This window comes from Thermothelomyces heterothallicus (assembly GCF_042370625.1).
Source record: "Thermothelomyces heterothallicus CBS 202.75 unplaced genomic scaffold P884_scaffold_4, whole genome shotgun sequence".
NCBI classification, from domain to species: Eukaryota; Fungi; Ascomycota; class Sordariomycetes; order Sordariales; family Chaetomiaceae; genus Thermothelomyces; species Thermothelomyces heterothallicus.
In genome coordinates this window covers 446,309-472,474 of record NW_027192565.1, presented here as the reverse complement: position 1 = coordinate 472,474, position 26,166 = coordinate 446,309, and the positions used below count along the sequence as shown (strand labels likewise).

Below are 26,166 nucleotides of genomic sequence, written 5' to 3'. Positions count from 1 at the left end.
TAGTATAACTACTCCGTATAGCTCGTCGTCGCCGGCGAAAATCCCAGACTTGGATTGGCTGGTCGTCTCGCCGTCCTCGGATCAGCGCGCTTGACTGGACAAGGCTTAGCGCCCCTGCCGTAACGGGCTCTTCGGCAGCTTCTTGGCCAATCTCCCCCTTGTCACAATTGGCCAATCAAGGGAAAAGAATCAGGTCGATTTCGGGGTAACCCAATGTACTATGTACGACCGGCGCCGCTAGTATTGGTTTGGGGACCGCCAACGACCTCACGCGGATTGCCCCCTTCGTGTTTCGAGCTTTGCGGCCAAGAACTGTAAAGGCCCTCTTGGCCTTCTTCTTTCTCGGAACCCCCTCTCCTTCGTGTTCCTCGAGTTTTTCCTGTTTTCATTCCTCGACGGTCGCTCCCGTTGGATCCGAGGAAGGAGTTGCCCTGCGCATTCTTTCTTCGTTTTCTTGTCGCTCCTTTCTGACATCGTTTTTTTTGCTCGATATTTGCGCGTTTCCGCTGCAGCCGCACATTCTCTCGCCGAGAGATCACTGCCTTCGCTTAGCATACATACACCGCCTCTTTCCCCATCCTGACCACTCCTTCCCGAATTCACTATGCTTGTATGTCTGGCATTGCGCGTGGGCGTGGCGGCGGCCATTCTTCGGTCGGTCTCGCGCCTTGAACGAAGCAGGGCGCTGATGTATATTTGATTGTCCGCAGATTCACTCGGCGCTCCTGGCGCTCGGCGCAACCCTCGCCGCAGCTGTCCAGCCCCTCGAGGTCCAGGGCCAGTACTTCGTCAACCCCAAGACGGGCAACCGCTTCCAGATTGTCGGCGTTGCCTATCAGCCCGGCGGCTCTGCTGGCTACGACAAGGCGGCCGGCCGTGACCCCCTGAGCGACCCCGATATCTGCCTGCGCGATGCCGCCCTGCTCCAGATCCTCGGCGTCAATACCATCCGCGTCTACAATGTGAATCCCGACGTGAACCATGACGAGTGCGCCAGCATCTTCAACGCCGCCGGCATGTACATGATCCTCGACGTCAACTCGCCCCTGGTGGGCGAGTCCCTGACTAGCTACAACCCCTGGGAGTCGTACTATGCCGCCTATCTCAACCGCACCTTCGCCGTCGTCGAGGCCTTCAAGGACTATCCCAACACCCTGGCCTTCTTCTCCGGTAACGAGGTCATCAATGACGAGAAGAGCGGCGCTGATGTGCCGCCCTATATGCGTGCCGTCACCCGCGACATCAAGAACTACGTCAAGAACCACGCCTCGCGTCCCATCCCGGTCGGCTACTCCGCCGCTGACGTCCGCGACATCCTCTTCGACACCTTCAACTACTTCGAGTGCTCGCTGGAGGGTGACGATGACGACATGAGCAAGGGCGACATCTTTGCCCTCAACAGCTACAGCTGGTGCGGCGACAGCAGCTTCAAGAAGGCCAGCTACGACCAGCTCGTCAGCGGCTTCAAGGGCAGCTCTGTCCCCATCTTCTTCTCGGAATATGGCTGCAACACCCCCTCTCCCCGTATCTTCACCGAGGTCGGCACCATCTACGGCGACCAGATGACGGGCGTCTTCTCGGGCGGCGTCGTCTACGAGTACACCCAGGAGAAGAACAACTACGGCCTGGTCTCGATGGAGGAGGACGGCTCCGCCCAGCTCAGGAGCGACTACGTCTCGCTCGAGAAGCAGTACAGCAAGCTCGACTTTGCCTCCGTCCAGGGCCAGAAGCCCCCCTCGGACTCGACCAACAAGGCCCCCGTCTGCAGCCCCAAGCTCATCACCACCGATAACTTCAACAACAACTTCACCCTCCCCGTCCCGCCCCCCGGCGCCCAGAAGATCATTGACGAGGGCGTCAAGCCCGCCCCCAAGGGCAAGCTCGTCGAGATATCCAACTGGAAGGTCAAGTTCACCGTCAAGAACCCCGACGGCTCCGTCATCACCAACCTCGCCGTCAAGCCGCTTGAAGACGACGCGATCAACAGTGCGTTTCCTTCCTTCCTGCTCCCCCCTCTCTCTCTCTCTCTCTCTCTCTCTCTCTCGTAATTGTCGAGAACCCTAAGACACTAACATTTCCTGCTCACTAGGCCCCGGTACCAACACTGAGGCCGGCACTCAGACCTCCGGTGACGAGAGCACTGGCACCGACAGCTCGGCGTCCCCCAGCGACACTAATGCCGCCGCCGGGCTGGATGCCCGTGTCCTGCCTGCCGTGGCCATGGGCGCTCTTGCCCTCGCTGCTGCCGCTGCCTTCTAAGCTGAGATTGTGTGCAGCCTTGGTTTGGTCGGTTGGTGGCATACCGACAAAAATATTAGACGTGATAATGGGAGTTTAAGTGTGGTATAATTCGTTGCTGTATTTAGCAAGAGAGCATGCAGTAAGGCGAGAGTAAGAGAGGGGGGGAAGAGAGAGAGAGAGAGATAGACGCAGTCTCTGGAAACGACAGGGCTCTTGCATGTCGTCGTTGGCCTTACTGGGTTGTCTTCCTTGTTCTGCATCATGCCGTTCCGAGTTGGTCATGTTTGATATGATACCACTCTGTTATTTAATTCTCTATTCGTCGGTTCTTGGATTGCATTTTTTCCTTTTTTTTCCTGTCTGGCTAGTCGATACAGAGACATATTAACTTAAAACGCGGAGGCTTGCGGTTTTTGTAGAGCATTAGGAGATGAGTGTATTATGATGGATATGTAGGGACCGATTGCATGCTTCAGAACGCTGCAACTTTGTTCAACTCGTCTCTCCATCTGTTAGTTCCTCCGCCAGTCATCAAGATCCCCATCGCCTGGAGCTCGTCCGCGAAAAGAAGCGTTGACTCCTGGCTCGCCGACGCACCACGAACCGCTCTTGGTGAAAAAAAAAAAAAAAAAAAAAAAAATAAATAAAAAAATAAAATTAAAAAATTAAAAAAAAACCTCACCGCTTTCAGTCCGAATATCCGGGGCTTGCTACGGAGTACTCTGCTAAGTATTCGCGGATCTTTCCTGCTTGTACACTACTCCATACACAGTCTCCTGATCGAAGCGACCTGGCAGATCCCCACTCCCCACCTAGCGTTGCTTCAAGGAAGGCGATCATCATAACTAACCCAGGCGGATTCCAAGGCGGTCAGGTGGGCTCCTCCGACGTCCGCTCTTCTGCCGGGCCCGCCAGAGGCTCAATCATCAATCATCCCGTCCCCCTTCTGCCGTCCTTTGAAAATGAATGAGGGGTGATGTTTTCTCAGGGCCTTCCTGGCACTTGCTGAGGCAGAGGAAGCGCCTGAAGAGACGGTAGGGAGAGATCTGTTTGTGCCAAAGGACCTTGCAATGTACAGTACAGAGCAGCTAGGGAATATGATCATAACCTATTTACAAAGTTGGTTCTGGTTGGCTAGAGAGGAGTGAAGGAACCTAGTGGGAAGGGGATGGGTGAATACAAAGAGAGGATCTTGTACGGTGATACGGGGGACGTAATGTCCGTCGGTAAGGACGATAGAGACAATAAACACACAAGATTCAAGTCAACACCAGAATGGTGACTGCCGCAGGAGCACTCGCTGCACCTGCTGAGATGCCAATTTTAAGGATTCGGGGTGCATGACGTTCATAGCCTCTCTCCTTGCCAAAGGGGTAGAAATCACCTCAATATCGCGCCGTAGAAGCAGGTTTTGAACTGTATTATACTGTCTATGGGGAATCTTCTTTCCCGCGCGATAAAAGCCGCCGTATATAATCGTCAAACGGCAATACGAATAAACAATTTTACACCCCCCGCACCTTCTCTCAGCCCTTGAATTCCTCCACCGTGTTCTCCTCCCACTTTCCGGGAATGAGGGCCAAGGGAACGATGCCGCTGACGTGCATCTCGGGGCCAAAGATCTTGGCGTTGAGGCCAAGCTCCTGAGTTGCCGCCTTCATGTTCTTGAGACCCTCCTGGTAGTTAGGACCGGCACGACGGACCCAGATCTGGACATTGTGCTCATTGAGCGTATTAGCATACTCGCGGAGCGCCTTGATGACGCCCTTGAAGGTGCTGGCAACATTGGTGAAGTTGGCAATGCCGCCACCAATGAAGAGAACCTTGCCCTTGGGGTGCATTGGCGCCCGGAGCATCAGCTCGAGGACGGTCCTGGTATAGTGGTATGTCTGGGACTCGGTGGGAGCACCAGAGTACTCGCCGTAGTTGGCCAGCTCGTCGGCAAAACCGGCCGAGGCGATGGCATCAGCGTAGACAACTGACGCACCACCGCCGGCAACGAGGGTCCAGATCCTCCCGTTGGGGTTCAGGACCGTCAGCTTGAGCGAGGCACCCGTCTTCGCATCAAGCTCCGCAATGTAAGCTTCCTCCTTAGAGAGCTCACGGCCGAAGGGAGCCGGGAACACAATCGGCGGGCCAGCGTCAATGTTGATGGTGCCGTTATTGGATACCGGAGCGTTGATGCCCAGAGCGGCCGGCGACCTCGCAATAGCCCACTTTACACCGCACTCGAAATCTGCTGTTTGATCCAGCTTGGCTGCAAGATCGAGGAAATGAACGGACGCAGAGGTAGCATCCTCGTTGGGGATCACAACCAGGGGGTTGATTTCGAGATAAGTGAACTGGCAGTCAACGTAGACGGCGTAGAGGCGCGTGACTGTGTGAAGCGAGATGGTAAGCGGCCGCGCCTATGAAAGGGGGTCTGGAGGAGAACTGACTAAAGTCAACCAGGACATTGTGAATGCCCTTCGGGACGTTCTTCAGGAGAGTGGCAGCAATCTCCTCATTTGAGGGATACTGCGTGAGGTCGACGGGGATGAGAAGCTTCTCGGCCTTCGCGTCGACATCACCGACATCGACACCACCCTCGTGGGTGAAAAGAATCCAGTCGCCCTGATATGATTGTCAGCCGTGTTCTGTGAGTTCAGTCTCGTGTGTATGTGTGTATGTGTGTGTGTGTGGTTCCGGGTCTGTGGGGGCCGGTCCACATCACAATGCGGTTTAGCCTCCGTTCGTCCGTGACGGCTCGGCAGCTTTCCCCAGGCGGAATGTCGGAACCCCCCAGAACAACTCTTGTTTGCACACAGAGTTTTCCGAGAGTATATAAAGACTCAAACACCCGCCGGTTGAAACGAGGCTTGCAACCTTCTCTCACATCACCCATTTTCTACCGCCTTTTCTCGACATCCCCTCGCTTGCTTCAACAAGCAAGTGGGGTCTCTTTGCTCCGCAAATCATATCCGCATCGTGCCAAGAATGGGCTGAACTGAAATTCAATACTTACATCGCGAACCGAATTGATCTATTTGAGGCGTTAGCGCACCAAACTTCTTTTGAGAAGCTCCCACCCGCATGGCGCGACTTACGTTGATGTAATACTCGGTGTTGGGGGGATGCGGGACGAAGGGCTCGACCAGGAACTGCCGGAGAACACCCTCTGTGTGCTCGACCTTCTGCACCTTGCCGGCGCGTTCAGCAATCCACGCCCTCGCCTCAGCCCAGGTCTTGTTCAGGGCGAGCAGGCCGCTCTTGCCACGACGCTTGATGAGCTGATCTGGCTTAGCGACAAACTTGGCGTCCTGGTGCAGCAGCCAAGGGTACGTGATCTCGGCCTGGTCGAGGACGTCGTTGACGTCCTTGTCCTCGGGAAAGTGGATGGAAGCAAGCCTGGGAGGAGGGTTGTGCTTGGTCGGAGGCGGGAGCGGGCTAGGCTTGATCACCGGAGAGCGGGTGAGATGGTAGTTGATGATGGCCTTGCCATCAGCCTCGAGGATGCTCTTCGCAGACATCTTTTCTGGTGAGTAGGCAACTTTTCCTTTCTATCCGGTCTTTGAGTTTGGGCGCTTTCTACTGAGACCGTCAGTACGGTCACAAAATCAGTCATGATCGGTGCCACCAAGTTCGCGGGCAGCCGAGCGCGGAGATTGGAGGATCAGCCTGAATGGCGGTGGTCTTCCCACCTCAAGTGAGGGGCAATTTACCTTGATGAGAAGTCTCAGAGAGCAGGATCGCAAAGTGTACGCGCGCCCGCGGGAGGGTATCGCAGCACGGAATGGAGGAGAAGGGAGGGAGGAAGAGGAAATGGATGAGGCGAGGATCTGTCTCAAGGATGCAGCTCCCCTGGGGAAAAGACGAGGGCCGAACTCAGAGCTGGGCTTTCTCAAAACGATCGGGGCGGCAGCTTCTCCAGGGACCGTTCTGTCCCTTGGGTTGGGGGGATGGGCAGAAAAAAGTCCAGGTACCAAGTGGTGCCCGCCCGCCAAAACCATTGGGGTTTCCCAAGCGGGGCAAGTGCGCTTGGGGCGGTCAAGCGATTTGGGGTACCGGTACCTCCGTATCCACCCCGGCACGCTGAGCTCGACCCCCGACCACCTGGCATCCTCCTAGCCCCTCGATGGTGCCCCGCTCCTGCATCTTGGCCGCAAAGATACCCGATTTTAGGAATTACTTTCGATTTGGCGATGCCCGACCGATTTCAAATTCTAACGCGGGCTTCTCTTGGGTTGCTTTCGCCTTTGAATGCCTTTCCATCCTTCATCTTCTACCGTGCCTACAAGCGTAGCATTGGCCTGTTTAGCGGACGGAGTTGGGGATCGCCCGGCCACCAAAATGGCTGTGCACCTCGTCGAGAGGGGCGGGATGGAGACTCCCGTTTCTTTCTTTCCGCACTAGCGCTCGCCATTGGAACCATCCTGCGCGTCAGGCTCCTTGCTGTCGTGTGCCCGACTTGTGGGAATATCTCTTTGTCAAGTGGAGGCTGTTCTCGATCTCGACCGGGGCTCCGCGGCGCCCGAGACTTTCGGGGTATTTCGTGTATCTCCCGGGTGGGAGACGATGGTGCCCCGCACCTAGATCGCCGGTAGTGTACGCGCGTCTCTAGTGTATTGTACGCTAAATGTTACTATATCTTCTATGTTTTGGCTTGTCCTTGCCAACCTTTTCTTCGCGTTTTTTTCTTTGACAGAGAACTCGCGCAAAGACATGCACTTCCCCAGCGTTGCCGTTGTCCAGGGGACGGCATCTCGGAGCCGTCGCAAATTTTGGATGTCGGAGGTGAATCGGACGACATGGTCACCGATGTACCGGTACATCGAGTGCCAAGTGCATTCGGGACCCCACCTTCTGTCAGCGAGGTGGCAGAATAGCTGAAGCCAAGCCTAATTCGGCGCTGGCCCCGCAGCACATCTCGCCAGCGCGCAAAAGAGTTGGGGAACAGCCGATGTTTGTTGGACCGTTGACCTCGCTATCATCCAATTAACGGCGAGCAACAACCCCTTGGGGATTCCAGCGCAGGAAAGCTCGAGTTCCGGCTCTTCGCCAGGGCGTCTTCACTAAATTCTACGGTTGCGGAGCTCTTGCGCCTACCCCGAGTGTGGTGCCTTCCTGACGAAACGACAGGGACCGACAAAAACCTCTGCCCAAAAATTCCCCCCCGTCTGTCCTCGCAGTCTTCGCATTTCTGCGAACCCATCATTCTCACTCTCCGGCTCAGGCTCTTCCCGTCGCAAACCTCGCCGTCCTTTTTTTGCCTTTTCCCTTGATCAGACAATTCCCGGCGAAAACTTGAGTCGACAACAAACAACACAACATGGCCACTCCCACAGATGGCTCCCAGCCGACCGGCACCCTGTCTGCTAATGACAACATCCGCCGATTTGCAGCTCCCAGCAGGCCGCTGAGCCCTCTTCCCGCCCACGCACTTTTCAACGAGAAGACAAGATGCTTTGTCTACGGTCTGCAGCCCCGTGCTGTGCAGGGCATGCTCGACTTCGATTTCATCTGCAAGCGGTCCACGCCGTCGGTTGCCGGCATCATCTACACGTTTGGCGGTCAGTTCGTCAGCAAGATGTACTGGGGCACCAGCGAGACGCTGCTCCCCGTGTACCAGCAGGTTGACAAGGCCATGGCCAAGCACCCGGACGTTGATGTCGTCGTCAACTTTGCCTCGTCCCGCAGTGTGTACAGCTCCACCATGGAGCTCATGGAGTACCCGCAAATCAAGACGATTGCCATCATTGCGGAGGGTGTTCCCGAGCGCGTAAGTCTTTGACGAAGATGGCATTAGGGAAGCATGCAACCCGCTAATCACACCGTCACAGCGTGCTCGTGAGATCGCATACGTTGCGCAGAAGAAGGGAGTCACAATCATCGGCCCCGCCACGGTCGGTGGTATCAAGCCCGGCAGCTTCAAGATTGGCAACACTGGTGGCATGATGGACAACATTGTTGCTTCCAAGCTCTACCGCAAGGGCTCTGTTGGCTACGTCTCCAAGTCTGGCGGCATGTCCAACGAGCTGAACAACATCATCTCGCAGACGACGGACGGCGTCTACGAGGGTGTGGCGATCGGTGGTGACCGGTACCCCGGCACGACCTTCATCGACCATCTGCTCCGATACCAGGCGGACCCTGAGTGTAAGATCCTCCTCCTTCTCGGAGAGGTCGGCGGTGTTGAGGAATACAAGGTCATCGATGCCGTGAAGCAAGGCCTTATTACCAAGCCGATCGTGGCGTGGGCCATTGGTACTTGCGCGAGCATGTTCAAGACCGAGGTTCAGTTCGGCCATGCCGGCTCCTTCGCCAACTCGCAGCTCGAGACGGCTGCCATGAAGAACCAAAAGATGCGGGAAGCGGGCTTCCATGTTCCCGACACATTTGAGGACCTGCCGGCTCTCCTCAAGTCTCTCTACGAGAAGCTCGTCAAGGAGGGCACCATCAAGCCCCGACCGGAGCCAGTGGTGCCCAAGATTCCCATCGACTATTCGTGGGCCCAAGAGCTCGGCCTCATCCGCAAGCCGGCCGCTTTCATCTCCACGATTTCAGACGACCGTGGCCAGGAGCTTCTCTATGCCGGCATGCCCATCTCGGACGTGTTCAAGGAGGACATCGGCATCGGTGGTGTCATGTCTCTGCTGTGGTTCCGCCGCCGCTTGCCCGACTATGCCACCAAGTTCCTCGAGATGGTGCTTATGCTTACTGCCGACCACGGCCCGGCCGTGTCTGGTGCCATGAACACGATCATCACGACTCGTGCTGGCAAGGATCTTATCTCGGCGTTGGTGAGCGGTCTGCTTACCATTGGTTCGCGGTTCGGTGGCGCGCTGGACGGCGCTGCTGAGGAGTTCACCAAGGCTTTTGATAGGGGCCTTAGCCCTCGTGAGTTCGTTGACACAATGCGCAAGCAGAACAAGCTCATTCCGGGTATTGGGCACCGCGTCAAGTCGCGGAACAACCCAGATCTCCGCGTGGAGCTAGTCAAGGAGTACGTCAAAGCCAAGTTCCCGAGCCATAAGATGCTCGACTACGCGCTGGCCGTCGAGACGGTGACGACATCGAAGAAGGACAACCTTATCCTGAACGTGGACGGTTGCGTTGCCGTCTGCTTCGTCGACCTCCTGCGCAACTGCGGTGCCTTCAGCACGGAAGAAGCCGAAGACTACCTGAGCATGGGCGTGCTCAACGGACTCTTCGTGCTGGGCCGCAGCATTGGTCTGATTGCTCATTACCTCGACCAGAAGCGGCTGCGCACCGGCCTGTATCGCCACCCGTGGGATGATATTACGTACATCCTGCCGAGCTTGCAATCGGGCAAGCCGGGTAGCGAGGGACGTGTGGAGGTCCAGATGCAAAAGTAGGCTAGTTCTTTCTTAGACGAAGTTAGACGTACGTTTTCCCACGACATATTTGGGACAGGCCCCGCAACATGGGATTTGTCATGTTTTCCTCTGGCGGAGTTACTGAGGAGTGGCTCTTGATGGCTCGGCTTGTGGAGGGTCGGACAAGCCCGGATTAGTTTAGGAATTTTTAATAAACAAAATGACCGAAATTCGGTGTCCGACGTAATGCGCTGGGCGGTAGGTGCAATCTCAATTTTTTTTTTTTTCCTCTGCGGAGCGCAAGTCATTCCAAATTCGCGCGGAAGCACGAGTTATTCCAAATCAGCTCGGAGAGGGGAAGGTGAGATACTCGGGATGTACTCCGTACTTCGTCCGGGCGTGTGTATCTGAGGTGCCTTAATAAGGCAAGTCCGTAGGCGGGAGGGACCGATTCGCTAGCCAAGGCCTGGCTGGTGCTGCGAGACGAGATGATGCCGTGTGGATAAGGTCCGTCTTTTGCTCTACGATCAAAGGATAACATGCCGTCTGAGGGGGTTTCGACTCGTAGACTGCGTGACCTCTGCACAGGCAAGATCTCACCGATTATTTCCCCACTTTTCCGACCTACGGGCCTCTATGTACTGTACTTACCTTCGGGGTGAGAGATGTTTTTAATGCCCGTGGCGCGGGGCTGACGAAGGAATTCGGGGGATTTACTCGGTAACGAGGACGATAACTCCAGAGTAATAACTAAGCTGACGAGGCTGATAAACGCCCGCCCCACATTTAGTTCCCCGGAGCGGTCTTGGCTGGCAGAATTTGAGCGCACCTCGCATCGCGTGGAACGTGCACCACCTGTTGCCGGGCCGAATGAGTTTCTCGCGTCGACGTCGTCTCTAGCTAGTTGGAGGAGGAGCTCCCTTACTAACCTAGCGGTCATCCCTGTGGCCTGATTGTCAGACCCTCGGTCGAGATCGGATCTCTGCGCAAAGGTGAGTTTTCGGCTGTTGTGAGCTTGCGAGGTCGGAGGGTGACGGGACGCTAATTCTCTGCTCAGACTTCGGAAAGGACTCTTGTCCCTCTGTGTGCACCCCCCGGCGATAGTCCCATCTTGCTCGATTTGCACACGCGCGTGCCAACCTACCCGCCTCCGAAGCCCAACTCCCTGAGTCTCTCGGGGACAATTCAGGCCCGACTGATACGATCACCACCGAGCCAGGCACCCTCCCCACAAGGCACCAGGGTAACAACATCGAGAAGGAAGAAGGAAAAAAAAACGGAGGAACAAGAAAAAGCTAGGGGAACAATGTCCTACTTCCGCATAACCCTCCACCGCTCCGCCATCGGCCTGCCCAAGCGCACGCGCGGCGTGCTCGCCGCCCTGGGCCTGCACCGCCGGGGCCAGATCGTGTTCCACCCGGTCAGCGCCCAGTTCGCGGGCATGATCATGAAGGTCAAGGAGCTGGTCAAGGTCGAGGAGGTCGACCGGGCACTGAGCAAGCGCGAGGTGCACGAGCTGCGGCGGCCGGACCCCGGCTTCTGGGTCGAGAGCGTCGGCGCCTTCCAGCGCCAGCGCCAGCTGCTCGAGGGCGGCAGGGCCGAGGAGGGCGAGGTCAGGTTATGAGGAGGAGGAGGAGTTAGGATTAGGTAGGGGGAGCGTGATGACTACTGATCTTGTCGCTTTTTTGTTTTGAGTGCCGGATGGGGCTGGGGTGATGGCCGGCCTACAAGGAGAGGGAAGGAGGAGAGAGAGAGAGAGAGAGAGAGAAAGTCCGCGGCACCAGCGAGAGGGATGGATCCTTGCTCCCCAGGAAAGGAAAAAGGGGGATTGAGCGCGGGATGGTGATTGATGGAGGGGGAGCAGGTGTCGCAGTTACTAGACTTGCGTGCCAGATATTTTGGCCTTGTACTTCTGTAGAATATTGTATGATGATGCAAGCAGCGTTCAAGCTGATGGCAAACCAATGCGCGTGTTGCGAGAGTCATCGTGCAAACAGTCACGGCACACCCACGTTACCAGGTGTTTTATATATCACTCATTGAGTTGTCCAGAGATGATTCCCGATTCCGCTCCCACATTACCGACCTGGATAGAGAAAAAGAGAACATACGTATACTGAATACAAGCCCTTCATCGTGACCAACCCACATCGCACGTCTGTCCCGCCAGCACTTTCGCTCTGTGCCCCAAATCAGATAGACACAGCCAAGTCGACAGCCTAATGAGGGGCTGACACCAACTCCAGCAGATTCTGCCGTTTCCCGGCGACAGAGACAGAAGCGCAGTCTAGCTGTGCCCACGCACCACACAAAAAGCCCAATGGAAGACTCCTCCGCCATGGAGTCGCAGACTCTGTGTGTGCGAAGCTCGGGGAACGAATACATCTCCGATCGTCGACCAACGTGGGACTCCCGGATCCCCAGAGAGACTCTTCCCCTGTGCGGCTCCCTCACGATGGCATAAGAATTGACCGATTGGGATTGTGTTCCCTGCCAGATCGAGCAATCAAAGGCACGTAGGGATGTATGCCCAATTGAAAGAACGATCCAGAGCCAGTGGCGATGCCAGGATCGAAGCATCACTCCCGCGCCGTCCTGCCAAAGAGGGAGGAGAGACAGAACAGATTGATGGACGGACGATGCATTCCTCCGTCCGTTACCCGCTCAAAATTGATGTGTCGTCTAGACACTGCGGGCCTGCTCTATGTACTCGGCGCCGGGCGTCTCGTACTGGCTTACAAAGTACTTTGTAACATGGCGCGAGAACCAGTTGGTGAATTTGATGAGCTCCTCGCGAAGACGGTTGACGGACTGCTGGTCCATGTTCGTCTGAGCAATGAGCTCGGGGAGGGAAACTACGGCACAAGAGCCGGTCAGTCATTGCTCGTTTCGTTTGAGGGGGTGGGAGGGAGAGAATAGCCGTACCGAGAAGACGGGAGAGGTGCTCGGCACCGTACGTGTCGACGGCGCTCTTGTGCTTGCCGTCGGGCTGGGACCAGAGCTTGTGCATCTCGTGGTACTGTGCGCGCTCGAAGCTGTAATAGGCGGTGTCAGCGTGAAGAGACGGGGAAAAAAAAAAAAAAAAAAAAAAAAAACTAAACAAGGGGACTTTACCGGTACAGCAGAATGCGACCAAGGGCCTTGTCGAAATACTCACGCAGACCGGCAACTGTCTCTTCCAAAATGTCGAGTGACGCGCTGCCCTGCTCACGATTTGGTTTCTCGTGAGCCAGGTAGTCGTCCAGAATCTCGTCGACAGGGTGGAGATGGGGAAGCGGGACGAGCTGCTGGTTCTTTGTGACGTTCTCCCAATCGTCGACAAGCATTGCCTTGAGATGGTCAGGCACCGGGATCTTGATTGACGGACGGTTGTGGAAATTGTCCTCCTGTGACTGATTAGCATTGTCCTGTCGGGCGGTTCGTCAAGATGGAAATAATCAAAACAAGCACAACCGGCTCGGTCCACTCGGATCAGAGTGCAACTAGCATTTACACGAGAACATGAGAAAACAAGGAAAAAAAAAGACGAAAAAAAAAAAAAAAAACAGCTCCGTCCCGGCCATACATCATCGACTGCCCACATGGACCTTTCGATGACTGCCTCCCCAGCGGCAGGATTCCGCTTCGCTGTCGCGGACGCTCCGTCATAAACATACATGGTCAGCAATACTGTGGTTGAGTGTCCCATTGGACCGCTTTGGGCATGCTTGAGGATCGGAATAGGGCGGCTCTGACGGCCTTCCAGCAAGCGGGATGTTGACTTCTGGATCCATGTACTCAAAATACTCCTGGAGCCTCTTGGTCCAGGTCTTTCTAGACCTGGCTTGCCGGATCTTGGGATGGTTATGGCCAATGCCCGGTCCTCTTTGTATCACCATCGCATAGGAGTCGTCGAACTTGGTTTTCCCCCGGCTGTCCATGTAGGTCGACGTCCCCGCCGCTGGCAGCTTGAGAAGGTTGTCCTGGCCATTCTCGAAATCGAAGTAGGCAGCCTCCTGTGCTCTCCAGCGCTTCTCGTCCCATTCCTCGTCCGCCTTCTTGGGCTCCGAGTCCTGGGAGTCTTGCGTAGGCGTCAAAGATTCCAAGCCCTGTCCCCGAGCCCCTTTCCCACTCTGCCTCGAAGCATTGACTGTCGCTCTCTTTAGGAGGTTGGCTGGCTCCTTGTTCTTGACGATCCCATTGTTGCTGCGCGCGAGTCGAGCGCTGCGCCGAAGGGGAGCCGCAGTTGTGGTAGTGGTTTGAGTCTTCATTCTGACGAAATCGCAGAAATGACGGCTGTTGAATTTCCAAAGAAGTACTCAAACCAAGCAAAAGATTGAAGGACAGAACAAGGTTACAGCAAGAAGACGAGCTCTTGATGGCAAACTTCTTGTTGACTGAGGAGTGGTTTGGTGTTTGATGCGTTGTTGTGGGAGGGTATTGAAGGGAGTTCGACCTTCAAATGACGGGAGCGACGCGGCTGCGCTCCCGGGAAGCGAGTAAAGTTGGTCGCTGGTGTTGATTCCGTTGCGACGGGGCCCAAGGAGAGAGGCGCTCGGTTCCGGTCCGGGGAGTGACAACCTCGCCCTCCGGGTGCGGGTGACTTCCGAGTGGTGAGTTCTCGGGGGAAAGCTGAGAACAGAGGTGCAATTGCGCCGTGTCTGACCGGCAGACAGTTGTGACACTCCTCGTTCGAAATTGGGGCCGGAATCTGGGTAGGTGTCCCGGATGTTCCCAGGGGTAAGGGAGTGCTGCTGCCGTCCTTGAATTGTTCGAATATTTTCTTTGGAGCCCGGTGACGGTGTTGTGTGCGGAGCAGCCTTCGAGTTAAGTTGCTTCGAAGAACAGAGCTCCCTTCGGGTTGTCGACAAGAAGGGGTTGGGGGAGGGGAGGCCGGAGGATATCCTCGAGGAGCATCCCTTTTCTGCTAGAGCAACCCCATTCAGTGGGAGCCACAATAGATGCACTCGCATCTCGAAGCTCCCACAATAGCAACTTCGGAAACGCAACAAGGCAAAAACAATGCGAGAAACACGGCAAATCAATCGAGAATGCAAGGTAAATGGAAACGCTCTTAAGAACCACAGAAACAAGAGTTAAAAACACAGAACACAGCGACTCACCTGCTCCAGATCATAGTCCCGGGCTCTCCGTGGACCGCGGCCGCTGGTGGTGGCGGCGCCTGCGGTGCGCTCCTCGCTACCGCGGGCTGAGCCCATGTCGGAACCGTTTGCTGCGCGAGCGGCGGCCCCGCCCTTCTTGGCCGACTGCTTGGTCGACTTGCCGGACTGCAGCGACTTATACTGGGCCAGGAGCTGGGCGGCCAGGTCCTTGTTCTCCTCGGTGAACTTGCGGACGCGGTCCTGCGGCACCCAGTCGTCCCAGCTGCTCTTCCAGCCCTTGTAATGGATCTTGTACTGCCAGCCCTCGCCGTTCTCGGCGGGCATGATGTCGAGGATCTTGGCCTCGTACAGCATATCCATGTGGAAGCAAAGTACGCGCTCGTCCTTCTGGAAGGGCGGCTGCTGCTGCTGTTGCTGGTGGTGGTGGTGGTGATGGTGGTGCTTCTGGGGAGGCATGGTGATTTGTTGATGAGAGTTGGACAAAGAGAGATAAGCAGCCTGGGAGGGTGCGAAAGGAAGAGAGGTCTTGGATCTTGAAGTGGTGAAAAAAAGGGGAGGGGCGGGAACTGACGCCAAAAGTCGTCTGATGAAGGGTGTTTGAGAACCGAGGAGGCAAGTAAAAAATTTCCGCAGCCCCTTTGGACTGGTTGTGATGGCCAAATCAAGGAGTGTCGAGTCCTTCCTCAGTCACGATTTGAGAACCGAAAGAGACTGACAACTCACGGGCCAGAGCACTGCCGGGAGTCGGATTCTTCCAGTCTCTCACGCAATAGCAACCGTCACGGTCAGTCAAGCAGTATTCAATGTGAGCCACGGCGTTTGGCGATAAAATACAGGCGGATCCGGTGAGAGAAGGCGTCGTTAGTGGTGAGCAGAGAGGAGACCGTCTCTCTCTGTGCATGCATCAAGGGGAGTGCAGTGCACGGATCACATGAACACGCGACGCCCCATTTACGCGCCTGCCGCCTGCCTTGGTACCTACTACGCCGGTCCCCTCCCCTTCCCGCTGCCCTCCAAACAAAGGGGATGAGGCGTCGGGGGGATTGCCGTGAGACAGGAGCTACCCCTACCTTCAATAACCGAGCCAGCCCATCATATCAACCACGGGCCTTGTTGTCTTTTCGTCCGCAACGCTCCAAGGCAGACCCAGGAAATGGCGCCGACAGAGCAAACCATCCTCAGCAATTACCTGCTCGCCCCAGCGCAGCTGCCTGCCATCATCTCGCTGCAGGAATTCACTGCTCTATTTCCTCGGAAACTGCAGTCGTCTCCCAGGATCCGCAGCCTCTACCGCGACTTGCAGAGCCAGAGAAATGCTGTCGTGGACGATGTGGCCGCCCGGATTGAGCAGGAGGCGAAGCATGGAAAGGCAATGCGGCGCGCCGTGATCAGGTCAAAGCGGGAGGCAGAGGCACAAGAGCAGGACGATGAAATCGAGATTGAGAGGATGGTAAGTTCGGATCTCGTTCCGAGCAAGCTCGAACTGGATTTGCATCGGGTTGCTGACTGCTACCCCCCGCAGCTGGGAAACTGGTCAGAGCCGCAGAACGCAAAGCACAGTCTGGCCTCCATCCTCCCCGACATGGAGGGCGCCATCGGCGCGCTGGAAGCTGAGCTCCAACTCCTGGAGGAAGAGGAAGCATCCCTGCTCGCCTCTGTGCGGCAGACCGTCGGCGCGATGAGCGACCTGCGCTACGGCCGCCTGGCTAATAGCCAGCTCCCGGAACAGGTACTAGACGGCCTGGGCAATCTAGAAGAGATTTGCAGGTCAAAGAATTGAGGATTCTGTTCGATTCGTTGTGTGTGCCTGTTCCGTGACTTGCCCTCCATTACAAACCCAATGATGATACAGGAAACCCGTCCCTCTCAGCCCGCCGTCAAACCGAGAGAGCCAACAGAACAGAGGCGGCCTACTGAGTAATTAAGTACTAACATTTGAATGACCCTATCCAACATATAAGACAAACAGATCCCAATTTTCATTCGTTCAAGCCCCTTCATCACGTTTACGAACGGGCATCTCCAGGAGGAGCGGCGCGCGGCGCGGCGGGGGCAGCGGGCCGGTTGCCAAGGCCCTCCATGCGGCGGTTCCTAACGCCCTTCAGTCAACACACTCCGCTACTACACAAACACACACACAATACAGAGCGATCTCGTAAAAGAAAGTCGGTGTACTAGGAAATGAGGGAAGGGGGAACCTACATCATGGTCCTGCTGAGGAACGACACCAGCAACATCATGCCCCACGACGGGATGGCGTTGAGGGCCCAGAAGACGTAGCCCAGGGGCACGGCGAGCCCGAGCTTGGCGAGCTTGCCCTCGGTCGGGTGGAAGTAGCCGTCGGGCGGGATGGTGCGCCAGCCGGCCTCGGTGCGGTTGGCGGCCGTGTACGCGTCGACGACGTCCTGGGCCGTGACCGTCGTCAGGTTCACGCGCTTGGTCAGGATCTCGACGGGCGCCGGCGCCGGCGCCACCTGGAAGAGCCACAGCCCGCCCGTGCTGGCCGACCAGCTGTTGCAGAGCACCGGCTGGTCGTCGCAGTTGACCGATGCCAGGTGCGGCGACGGCTGCGACGCCGGGAGCGCCGCGAAGGGGAGCGCTGACTCGTTGAAGGCCGCCTCGATCTTGCCGCACTGGCCTGTTGTTGTTTTTTGGTTCTATCGGTCAGCCCCCAGATTTCCACTCGGTTATTGGTGTGTTGGTGAAGGGGAAACAAAAAAGAAGAGGAATTTTGGGTGGGCGGTTTTTTTTTTTTTTTTAGGGGGGGGGGGAGATTCCAGGGATTCACAACGCACCGTAGCACGTCTTGTTCCGCCCGGTCAACAGAACCAACCACTCCTCAGGCTTGGTCGCGTCGGTCTGCACGGGCCCGTACAGCGTGTCCTTCCAGTTCTCGAGCGTGAGCGTCTCGATCTTCTTGGGCTCCACCACCTTCTTAGCCTTGCCCGCCTTGCCCGCCGCGGCGCTGGAAGCCGCACCAGCGGCCTGGTCGGCGACCTGGCCCGCGTTGGGTATCGCCGCGCCGAAGCTGCTGAGGAAGTTCTGGAACTTGGCCTTGTACTGCTCGAACGGGCTCTCAGCGGCCGCCGACGCCAGGACTGGCAGCGCCAGCAGGGCGGTTGTGGAGAAGCGCATCTCGAAAAAAAAAAAAAAAAAAAATTAACCGAGAGCGTTTGATGCGACGAGATGGGTGGGCTGCTGGCGTTGGTGTTGAAACGCAGGCACCGTAACCGTCGGGAACCCGGAAGGGGGGGGGGGGGAGTGCGCCGCAGAGGGGGAAGCGAGCGAGGTGAGGCGCTGGCCTATCAGGATGATGTAAAGAGGGGCCAGCGCGTGGATGCCAGAAGATGCACGTTATTTACCGGACTCGACGGGAGATGCGAAACTACTCGGTAACAGCGCGGAAGCTTTTGTTGCTAGGAGATCAGCGGACAGGGCACAAAAAGACAAGAGATCACCGAGGTCCTCCTTTGGGAAAATGTGTATGGAATATTCCTCCTGATTGTAACCCTGCTCTTTTTCCCTTAGCGTGTCCGGGCCCGCGTTCCTCTCCCCCTTTTGAGTTCGAGGTCGACCGGGGGGCTTTGCGACCGTTCGGGGTTAGTCAAACGTTAGGCGGGACTTCAGTGGGCCCTCCGGGGATAACGCGTCGCGACCTGCTGTCGGACGGGGCGCCGCAACGTGCCGAGTCCCAGCAAGCCACAGCGGGACTGGGTGATCATTGGATGTGGTTTTAACATCAACATTCCCAACGCAACTCGAGGACCACAAACGGGCCATTCTCTGGCCGTCCATGCCCACATTCCGTTACCATGGTGCGTGTTAATATCATTCTTCATTCAATTTTTTTGGTAGAGAATCACACTAACCGATGATTGCACAGGCGCCAGGCGAACCGAACCAGGAACGGAAACGCGGCCGGCCTCCCCGATCCTCCGCCGCGTCGAGGCATGGGCCCAAGAATGTCCATTCACAGAATCAAATGAGTCCTGACGCTGTCGCGGAGGCGGAACACCCCCCCAAGAAACGAGGACGTCCGCGCAAAAGGATCGATCTAGGGGCTCGAGATGAAGCTCAACCCGCAACCGAACAGACGGCGCTGTCGGCCATGGCCCCAAAAAGGAGGGGGCGTCCGCCAAAGACTCGTGGCCCTGAACCGGCGGAGGAAGTTTCTCCCGAGGAGCGGCCACGCAAGCGAAGGAGGGAGCTAGAGGAAGAGGAGGTAGAAGGAGAACAAAGGGACGGCGAGAGAGGCAAGTCCCGTAGGTCGGACAAGGTATCGAACAATGCACCTCAGGAACATCCCGACGATCAAGGAGTAGAGGAAGCGACACGACGGGAAGGAAGAGGTCGCCGGGCTGACGGGAGCCCTGTACGACCGCCCCAGCGAGCATCTCAGGCCGAGAGCAGACAGGCAGAGAGAGCGACAGGCAGACCGGGGCGGAAGCCGGCAAATCGTGAAGACCCGGGCGAAGACCGGGAAACGGACGAGACCTCTCAGCGCAGAAGTCGAAGGAAGCGCCTGTCTGTCGAGGATAAGCAAGAGGGGGCTGGCAAAGAGCCATCCCTAGGAGCTTCAGGCCCAAACACACAAACACAGGCCCCAGCAAAACGAAGGCGCGGCCGCCCCTCGCTAGCAGAAGTGTCCGTCTCGAGGGTTCAAAACCAGGCTTCTTCTCCTCAACCGGAGAAGATGCAAGCAAAGAAGAGGGGGCGGGAGCGCCCTCCTCGGGCTTCCAATCCCGACGCGGCCGAGTCGTCGCACCAGGTCGCGGAACCATCGTCCTCGGACAGGCCAGCGAGACCGGCAGCCAACAACCTCCCCAATCGGCGCACCTCCGCCGAAGCCGCCGGGCCGGCCGGCGAGCCATCACGACAACAAGAAGATCCCCTCGACATGCTCGCCAAACACCGCCGCCTGACGGCCCTCACCCGACACATCCCGCGCGCGACCATCGCGTCCAAGTGGACGACCCTCTCGGCCCCCTCCATCGCGGCCGTCTCCTCCCTCCTGGCCGACAGCGCCCGCCCCGTGCTCCACCGCCTCCGCGACCGCGAACAGCGCCACGCGCAGGCCGCCCTCATCCTGCGCACCTTCACCGCCCGCCTGCACTCCAAGCTGGTCAAGGGCATGCCCTTCCCGCCGCCGACCGTCCCGGCGCCGAGGGGGAGGAGGCCGACGAAGGGGGGTTCTGGAGGAGGAGGAGAAGGAGCGACGGGAGGAAACAGTGGCGGCGGCGGCGGCGGCGGCGGGGGAGGGCACGAGGTCGAGCTGGACTTTGAGAAGACGGTCGACGCCATCGCGGGCCTGGAGCGCGCGCTGGATCCGCTGCTGCACAGCTTGGTCCTCCTGAGGCGGGAGAAGGAGCGGGAGGAGAGGGCGCTCGAGAGGGACTACGAGGCCCTGCGGCGGCTGGAGGCGAACGCGAGGGCGCAGGCCAGGGGCTGGAAGGAGGGCCGCGGGAGGGGCAGGGAGCACGTCCTGGTCGGGGGGCTCGTCGGGGCGGAGGCGGAGGCGGAGGCGGAGGCGGGGAATAGGAATGGGGAAAGGGGTTCGTTAGAGCTCGTTCCGCCTTCGGCCAAGCATGGAGCGGGTGGTGCCGGTGGGGTTTTCAAGGTGAGTTCTCCTCTAGTTTTTTTTTTTTTTTTTGGCCCTTCTCTCTTTGCTCTCCTTTCGTCTTCTGCCGGTTGGCCCGTGCTGATGATGCGGTGCTGCAGGATCTGCAGGAGGAAGAACTGCTCGCCCTGTCGCAGCAGATTGGGAACCACATGGAGAGCATGAAGAACAACTTGAGTCAGATCGAGGGGGTGCTGCCTGCTATTGCGAGAAGCAGAGCTGCGCTACAGGGAGTGCTGTGTGAGCATCTGGATCCGGAACAGTATGAACAGGTGCTGCTTGGGTAAGTGTCGATAAAAGAATACACAGGGCTTGGTTGTGGACTGTGGCGGGCATTCACAAAGGTTGGCTTGGCTTGGCTGGCTCGACTTGGCTGGTTTCTGTATGGATATGATACCCTTGGTTTGATCATGGTAGTTGGGATGGGAGACTTGAGTTGTACGTAGCATTGTCCGGGAGCATGGCATTGAATGTGTGGATTGTGTCCGCCCGAGCGCTGCACTCGTAGCGGCGCCAGCAGGTGTAGGTGGGGAGACCGGCCAGCGATCAAGCTCGAACACTCCGAAACAGCGGTCAACTAGTACCTAACCTGCCTCATCTCCTCATTCTTTTCTCTTCCTCTCCTCCATCTTTCTTCTGCTCTTCTGAAAATTTTTTTTTTAAAAAAAAAAAAAAAAGGGGGGGAGGGGGGGGGCCAACATCGAGACCATAGTTGGACCGTGCACGATACCGGTACTTGCACTCATTGATTGCTGCCCCTAGTTATCCTTTTTGAGAATTGAGTAATTCCATCAAGGAAGGCACCAAGGCGAAAAAGCCTTGAGCGAACAATTCTAAAACCTTAGCCTGGCCTGGTCTGGCCCCAACTGCTTTGCGCATGGAAGAGCACTTTGATCTTCGAATTGGTAAAAAAAAGTCTTAAAACGCGACTGGTGTCGAGTTTTACATCGACAAGCAGATGCGGCTCGGTGCCATCAGAAATTTTTCACCTTCACGTCTTTCCTCGACTTTTACTACACCTCTCACTCGCCAACCACTTTCGGCCAGGCTCTGGTTGTTGCGGGCCCATTCAACCATGGCTACCGGCCAAACAACAACAGATGTCGGCGCCACGCCCATGACCCCTCAGGCCAGTGGCCAAAAGCAACATGGCAAACGGCCGTTCCAAGGACCCCAGCGCAAGGGGGCAAAGCACAGGAGGAAGCAGAAGACGGTTCAGGAGGGGTCGCACGAGGAGGTGCTGCTGGCCGACGTGCAGGCACTGTTGGCCTCGCAGAAGCTTGCGGGCGACGTCGAGGGCGATGCTGCCGAAGGAGCATCGGCACCGCTGCCGGAGCCGGGCAGCGAGATCGAGGTTGAGGTGGTCGAGCTATCATCCACGGGCGACGGGCTGGCGAAGCAGAAGGGGTCCGATCACGTATACGTGGTCCCCTTCGCCGTCCCCGGAGACACGGTCAAGGTCAAGGTGTACCGCCACAACCGTGACGAGGGGTACACCGCCGCCGACTTCATCTCGGTCGTCAAGCCCTCCCCTCTGCGCGACGACAGCCGGATCCGGTGCCCGTACTTTGCAAAGTGCTCCGGGTGCCAGTTTCAGATGCTCGACTACGACGAGCAGCTCAAGATCAAGAAGAACATCGTCGTCAAGGCGTACCGCAACTTCTCGCAGCTGCCGCCCGAGCTGGTGCCCGAGGTCCTCGACACCATCGGCAGCCCGCTGCAGTACGGGTACCGCACCAAGCTCACGCCTCACTTTGACGGGCCCCCCGGCAACTCCCGAAGGGGGCCCAAGAGGGCCCATCAGTCGATGCCGCCGTTCGGCTTCACGCCCAAGAACACGCGGAAGGTCCTGGACGTCGAGGACTGCCCGATCGCCACCGAGGCGGTGCGCAAGGGCCTGACCGAGGAGCGCGCCCGCCTGGCAAAGGAGTACGGCAACTACACCAAGGGCGCGACCGTCCTCCTTCGCGAGAACACCAAGCGCGTTCCCAAGGCCAGCCCCTCCGACACCCCGGCGGTGCCGGAAGGCATCCCGCCCACCGCGGTCCGCGTCGAGACGGACGCGCACGTCGACTTCAAGACGTGCATCACCGACCAGAACGCCACCTCGACCGAGTACATCGACTCGTTCGTCTTCACCAACCCAGCCGGCGCCTTCTTCCAGAACAACAACTCCATCCTGTCCCCCTTCACCTCCTACATCCGCGAGCACATCCTCCCTCCTCCTCCTCCTCCTCCTCCTCCTCCCGCCGCCGCCACCACCACCACCACCACGAGCAAGAAAAAACCGATCCGCTACCTGATCGACGCCTACTCGGGCTCGGGCCTCTTCACCATCACGCAGTCGGCCCTCTTCCCCGGCGGGAGCGTGGGCATCGACATCGCCGACAAGTCGATCGCGTACGCGCGGCGCAACGCGGCGCTCAACGGCCTGCGCGAGGACCAGTGCCGCTTCATCGCCGCCGACGCGCCCGAGCTCTTCAAGAGCGTCGGTGCCTACGACCCGGACGAGACCGTCGTCGTGCTCGACCCGCCCCGCAAGGGCTGCGACGCCAGCTTCCTCCGCCAGCTGCTCCGCTTCGCGCCCCGGCGCGTCGTCTACGTCAGCTGCAACGTGCACACCCAGGCCAGGGACGTCGGCATGCTTGTCAGGGGGGCGGTCGAGGAGGCCGGCGGCAATGTGCCCGGAGGAGGTGGTGATGCTGCTGTTGCTGCTGCTGCTGCCGCCGAGGGAGGCGGCCAGGAAAAGAAGGCGCGAGCGAGGTATGAGATTGAGAGCATCAGGGGTTTCGATTTCTTCCCGCAGACCGGGCACGTCGAAAGCGTGGCTATACTGAATCGGGTTGATGCTGTTGACAGCTAGGCTTGGAAGTTGTTCGACTATTTGTATATCTACGAGAAACTATACTTCCCAAGGGCACCACCGCGTATTGAGAACGCGACTGGTAGCGGGTCGTTCCCGCCAAAAGAAATATCCCCAAAAAAAATATGCCGTTGTAACGCCTGCTATCCATACTGACTTGAGGAAGGAGGGGGTATCCATACTCTATATCCGGAAGAACGCACAAGAGGAAAGAAGAGAGCCGGGGGGAAGGAGGCAGAGATCATGCCCTTGTAGTTCCCCTCTTCGCAGCCACCAGCTTCTCCATCTGCTCCGTCCACCTCCTCGCAAACTCCTCCTCGGTGAACCTCTTGGCCGACTGTCTTGCCCGTTGGCGAACGGCGTACGGATCGGGCAAGCTCAAAGCCTTCCCGAAGCCTTCGGCAAACTCACTCGCAGTGCTCGCGTGGAATCCTATCATATTGATGTCAGCACTTATTGCTTCTCCGGTTTCTCTTTCAGGACTGCAGACTCACCAGTCGGCTCCCCGTCAATATCAACCACGATGTCCATCTTCGGCCCGCCACTATCATGCACCACGGCCACCAGGCCGGCGGCCTGGTACTCAACTACGCCGATCCCAAAGTGCTCGTTCCACATACCATTGACCCCGACCGACGCCCGGCGCAGCCAATCGAGGATCTCGGGCCACGAGGCGTCCAGGTGGAACTCGACCTTGTCCCTGATCTGCAGCTCGTTGACCAGCAAGCGGAGCTGATACACCCGCTTGGAGTCTTGATCGTCTCGCACGCTGCCCACCAGCACCAGTCTGGCGTCTTTCGCCGCGTCGCTCCCGGACTTGAGGAACTCGGCAAAGGCTTGCAGGATCAGCTCGTGATCCTTCTCGGGCCGGAACTGCGCAATGTATAGCAGCACCTTCTCCCTCCTCGCCTCGCTCGCCGGGGTGACCTCGACCTCGTGCTCCAGCTCCCGCACCGCGACGGGCGGGTACACGACGGCGATGGGGTGGGCGGCCGGCTTCTTCGCCTTCCTCAGCGGGCCCCACAGCCGCCGGATGTGACCCTGGGTCCAGGTCGAGTTGGTCATGACCACGTCCACGGACGCACCGACGCGCGAGTACGCGGCCGCAAAGAGGCGCCAGTAGGCCTTCTTCACCTTGCCACGGGCGCCGGCGCCCTGGCCGGCGTTGACCCCGCGTGCCGGCGCCTCGGGAGCGCCCGGCTCGAGCGAGTCTAGCATGTCGGTCGAGATGGTCGGATAGTGCACGTACGCGCCCGTGGGCACGCTGGCGCCGAACAAGAACTTGGACAGGCCGAGGGCGAAGGCGTAGCCCATCGTGTCGATGAATATGTCGGGGACGAGGAGCGAGAAGGCGTCCCAGGCGAGTATGAGCGAGCCGAGGGATTGGCCGGCGAGGGTAAAGCGCGGCCAGGTGGATGCTAGGACCCAGTGGCGGGTGGAGAGGTATAGGAAGTTGATGGTTGGGGGATGCAGGTGGATGTTGAAGCGGTTCTAGGCCGGGGGAGGGGGCGGTTAGTCTCCTCCATACCACGGGTCGAAGGAAGTGAGAGAGAGAGAGAGAGGAAGAAAGCAGGAGAGAGTCGGTGAACTTGCCTTTACTCGAGCGAGCATGGCGTCTTTGCTTACGCCATGGTCGCCCGTGTAGATGACGCACTTGGCCTTGGGCCAGCGCTGCTGTGTAGCGCGGACTGCGGCCCAGAGGACTCTCTCTCCGCCTCCACCGGCATTGCTGCCGCTTGTTAGATTCGGTCGTCGTGGAGCATGGGAAGAATCTCAGGCCACACACCAGAACGGGTGAAAGAATCCCACAATGCCATTCCAGTTGTCGTCGGACACGTCGCCGTTCCTCGCCGCTCCCGTCGTGTAAGCATCCACTTTCTCCCAGCCGCCGTCCTCGGCACTCTCTCCGCCGCTGGTGCTGCTGCTGGTGCTGGTGCGCCTGCACTCATTGTACTTTTTCTCGTCGGCCTCCACGAGCTCTAGAATATGACATCGGCGCCCGTCCGTCTTCTTACGCAGGTACCAGCCGAGCAAGGAGCCTAGGGCCCGCCAGAACAAGGGGAAAAGGATAAGGGCCGCTATTGGTGTGAAACACAGGACCGGAAGGGCGGTGTGCGAGAGAAATCGGCTGTTTAGGATAGGGAGGCTCTGCTGGTTCGAGCAAGTGGCAGCGCCGTTCCCGGCGCAGGTGTCGGCCATAGGCGGGCGGTTTCGGAAGGATGCTCGAGTGAGAGGCGGGAAGCTGGCGAGGAAGGAAGGCGTTTTGAGAGGTAAGGGAGTTGGTTACTAGAGAATGATCATGAGAGCGAATGGACGAGTGTCTGCCTGATTCACTCGGGAACAAAAAAAAAAAAAAAAAAAAAAAAAAAGAAAAAAGAACAGAGTATGCTAAATTTCCGGAGTCTCGGGAAGGAATCGGACGGCGGCAGCATGCAAGCTCGCAGCTTCCCTTGTTGCAACCTCTTGGACAGCTGGTCAGACCACGGGAACGGCCCCACACACGTCACTGGGGTCAGCACGACCCACTCCCACGTGGGAACGAACTGCTGCTGCCACAACTAGTGAGCGCGCAGTGGTCCATTTTCAATTGCCAAAGGGCCCGCCCAATACATCGAAGCTCTCGGTGTCGATCCGCTGCAGCACCCAAAAGAACCCCAAAGGGACACATCGGCAGCCGGCCGGTTGGAACTGATCAGAATCGACCGCAAATGATGAGCTGATACCGACTCAATTGGGTTCAAAAAATGGCTGTTTCCGTCATGCGAACACTGCCTCTGCCTTTGCCTCGGCCTCGACCTCGGCCTCGCACCACCGGCCAGACCTCGTCACGTCTAGCCCGCACGGTCCCTTTCCCTCTCGCTCACCACCGCCATCACCACCACCACCACCACCACCACCACCACAACAACAACAATCGCCGACCGACACCGGCTCCCCCTTCAAGAACGAGGACGGCCCTCTCGCACCACCGCTCCTTCTCCATCCTCCCCGTCATCGAGTCCTCCGTCGCCGCCTCGCAAACCCTCC

At 58.0% G+C, this 26,166-nt stretch overlaps 10 protein-coding genes across 10 annotated transcripts; 6 read left to right on the top strand and 4 right to left on the bottom strand.

Moving 5' to 3' along the window:
• Window positions 1-604: 604 nt before the first annotated feature.
• Window positions 605-2,259, top strand: P884DRAFT_297431 (glycoside hydrolase family 72 protein; the record flags this gene model as incomplete). The annotated part of the gene is made up of 3 exons (XM_069444515.1): window positions 605-610; window positions 711-1,986; window positions 2,090-2,259. 3 exons carry the CDS (start codon window positions 605-607, stop codon window positions 2,257-2,259), a joined length of 1,452 nt encoding a protein of 483 aa, XP_069300000.1.
• A 1,268-nt stretch (window positions 2,260-3,527) lies between these two features.
• P884DRAFT_237798 (uncharacterized protein) lies at window positions 3,528-5,750 on the bottom strand (the record flags this gene model as incomplete). The annotated part of the gene is made up of 4 exons (XM_069440056.1): window positions 3,528-4,618; window positions 4,680-4,854; window positions 5,246-5,263; window positions 5,328-5,750. 4 exons carry the CDS (start codon window positions 5,748-5,750, stop codon window positions 3,768-3,770), a joined length of 1,467 nt encoding a protein of 488 aa, XP_069299999.1. The 3' UTR covers window positions 3,528-3,767.
• Window positions 5,751-7,549: 1,799 nt separating this feature from the next.
• On the top strand, window positions 7,550-9,596 carry P884DRAFT_194145 (citrate synthase-like protein; the record flags this gene model as incomplete). Its single annotated transcript, XM_069437805.1, has 2 exons — window positions 7,550-7,999; window positions 8,061-9,596. 2 exons carry the CDS (start codon window positions 7,550-7,552, stop codon window positions 9,594-9,596), a joined length of 1,986 nt encoding a protein of 661 aa, XP_069299998.1.
• Window positions 9,597-10,443: 847 nt separating this feature from the next.
• Window positions 10,444-11,565, top strand: P884DRAFT_218207 (mitochondrial 54S ribosomal protein uL30m). Its single transcript, XM_069439372.1, has 2 exons — window positions 10,444-10,549; window positions 10,615-11,565. Exon 2 carries the CDS (start codon window positions 10,864-10,866, stop codon window positions 11,179-11,181), a length of 318 nt encoding a protein of 105 aa, XP_069299997.1. The 5' UTR covers window positions 10,444-10,549; window positions 10,615-10,863; the 3' UTR covers window positions 11,182-11,565.
• A 326-nt stretch (window positions 11,566-11,891) lies between these two features.
• P884DRAFT_93914 (MRG-domain-containing protein) lies at window positions 11,892-15,217 on the bottom strand. The gene is made up of 4 exons (XM_069446188.1): window positions 14,660-15,217; window positions 12,672-12,943; window positions 12,483-12,592; window positions 11,892-12,412 (listed from the first exon to the last, which is right to left on the bottom strand). The coding sequence occupies exons 1-4, from the start codon at window positions 15,113-15,115 to the stop codon at window positions 12,240-12,242; spliced, it is 1,011 nt and encodes a 336-aa protein (XP_069299996.1). The 5' UTR covers window positions 15,116-15,217; the 3' UTR covers window positions 11,892-12,239.
• Window positions 15,218-15,812: 595 nt separating this feature from the next.
• On the top strand, window positions 15,813-16,439 carry P884DRAFT_267486 (Cnl2/NKP2 family protein-domain-containing protein; the record flags this gene model as incomplete). The annotated part of the gene is made up of 2 exons (XM_069442115.1): window positions 15,813-16,109; window positions 16,182-16,439. The coding sequence occupies 2 exons, from the start codon at window positions 15,813-15,815 to the stop codon at window positions 16,437-16,439; spliced, it is 555 nt and encodes a 184-aa protein (XP_069299995.1).
• Window positions 16,440-16,794: 355 nt separating this feature from the next.
• P884DRAFT_256048 (uncharacterized protein) lies at window positions 16,795-17,918 on the bottom strand. Its single transcript, XM_069441039.1, has 2 exons — window positions 17,455-17,918; window positions 16,795-17,297 (listed from the first exon to the last, which is right to left on the bottom strand). Exons 1-2 carry the CDS (start codon window positions 17,792-17,794, stop codon window positions 16,858-16,860), a joined length of 780 nt encoding a protein of 259 aa, XP_069299994.1. The 5' UTR covers window positions 17,795-17,918; the 3' UTR covers window positions 16,795-16,857.
• A 1,434-nt stretch (window positions 17,919-19,352) lies between these two features.
• P884DRAFT_194179 (CENP-Q, a CENPA-CAD centromere complex subunit-domain-containing protein) lies at window positions 19,353-20,563 on the top strand (the record flags this gene model as incomplete). Its single annotated transcript, XM_069437810.1, has 2 exons — window positions 19,353-20,276; window positions 20,378-20,563. The coding sequence occupies 2 exons, from the start codon at window positions 19,353-19,355 to the stop codon at window positions 20,561-20,563; spliced, it is 1,110 nt and encodes a 369-aa protein (XP_069299993.1).
• A 525-nt stretch (window positions 20,564-21,088) lies between these two features.
• P884DRAFT_256045 (S-adenosyl-L-methionine-dependent methyltransferase) lies at window positions 21,089-23,186 on the top strand. The gene has a single exon (XM_069441038.1). The coding sequence runs from the start codon at window positions 21,235-21,237 to the stop codon at window positions 23,137-23,139; it is 1,905 nt and encodes a 634-aa protein (XP_069299992.1). The 5' UTR covers window positions 21,089-21,234; the 3' UTR covers window positions 23,140-23,186.
• P884DRAFT_283013 (glycosyltransferase family 4 protein) lies at window positions 23,187-25,508 on the bottom strand. Its single transcript, XM_069443630.1, has 4 exons — window positions 24,926-25,508; window positions 24,733-24,868; window positions 23,634-24,630; window positions 23,187-23,571 (listed from the first exon to the last, which is right to left on the bottom strand). Exons 1-4 carry the CDS (start codon window positions 25,336-25,338, stop codon window positions 23,381-23,383), a joined length of 1,737 nt encoding a protein of 578 aa, XP_069299991.1. The 5' UTR covers window positions 25,339-25,508; the 3' UTR covers window positions 23,187-23,380.
• Window positions 25,509-26,166: the final 658 nt, after the last annotated feature.

Excerpts from the sequence above, each read along its gene's own strand:
- P884DRAFT_218207 (XM_069439372.1), top strand. The coding sequence starts at position 10,864 with ATGTCCTACTTCCGCATAACCCTCCACCGCTCCGCCATCGGCCTGCCC.
- P884DRAFT_93914 (XM_069446188.1), bottom strand. The coding sequence starts at position 15,115 with ATGCCTCCCCAGAAGCACCACCATCACCACCACCACCACCAGCAACAG. Across the intron at positions 12,593-12,671 it reads GGTCGCATTCTGCTGTACCG|CTTCGAGCGCGCACAGTACC; the intron begins GTAAAGTCCCCT and ends CGCCTATTACAG. Across the intron at positions 12,413-12,482 it reads GCACCTCTCCCGTCTTCTCG|TTTCCCTCCCCGAGCTCATT; the intron begins GTACGGCTATTC and ends CTTGTGCCGTAG.
- P884DRAFT_256048 (XM_069441039.1), bottom strand. The coding sequence starts at position 17,794 with ATGCGCTTCTCCACAACCGCCCTGCTGGCGCTGCCAGTCCTGGCGTCG. Across the intron at positions 17,298-17,454 it reads GCGGAACAAGACGTGCTACG|GCCAGTGCGGCAAGATCGAG; the intron begins GTGCGTTGTGAA and ends AAACAACAACAG.
- P884DRAFT_256045 (XM_069441038.1), top strand. The coding sequence starts at position 21,235 with ATGCGGCTCGGTGCCATCAGAAATTTTTCACCTTCACGTCTTTCCTCG.
- P884DRAFT_283013 (XM_069443630.1), bottom strand. The coding sequence starts at position 25,338 with ATGGCCGACACCTGCGCCGGGAACGGCGCTGCCACTTGCTCGAACCAG. Across the intron at positions 24,869-24,925 it reads GGATTCTTTCACCCGTTCTG|CAATGCCGGTGGAGGCGGAG; the intron begins GTGTGTGGCCTG and ends AACAAGCGGCAG. Across the intron at positions 23,572-23,633 it reads TATTGACGGGGAGCCGACTG|GATTCCACGCGAGCACTGCG; the intron begins GTGAGTCTGCAG and ends TCAATATGATAG.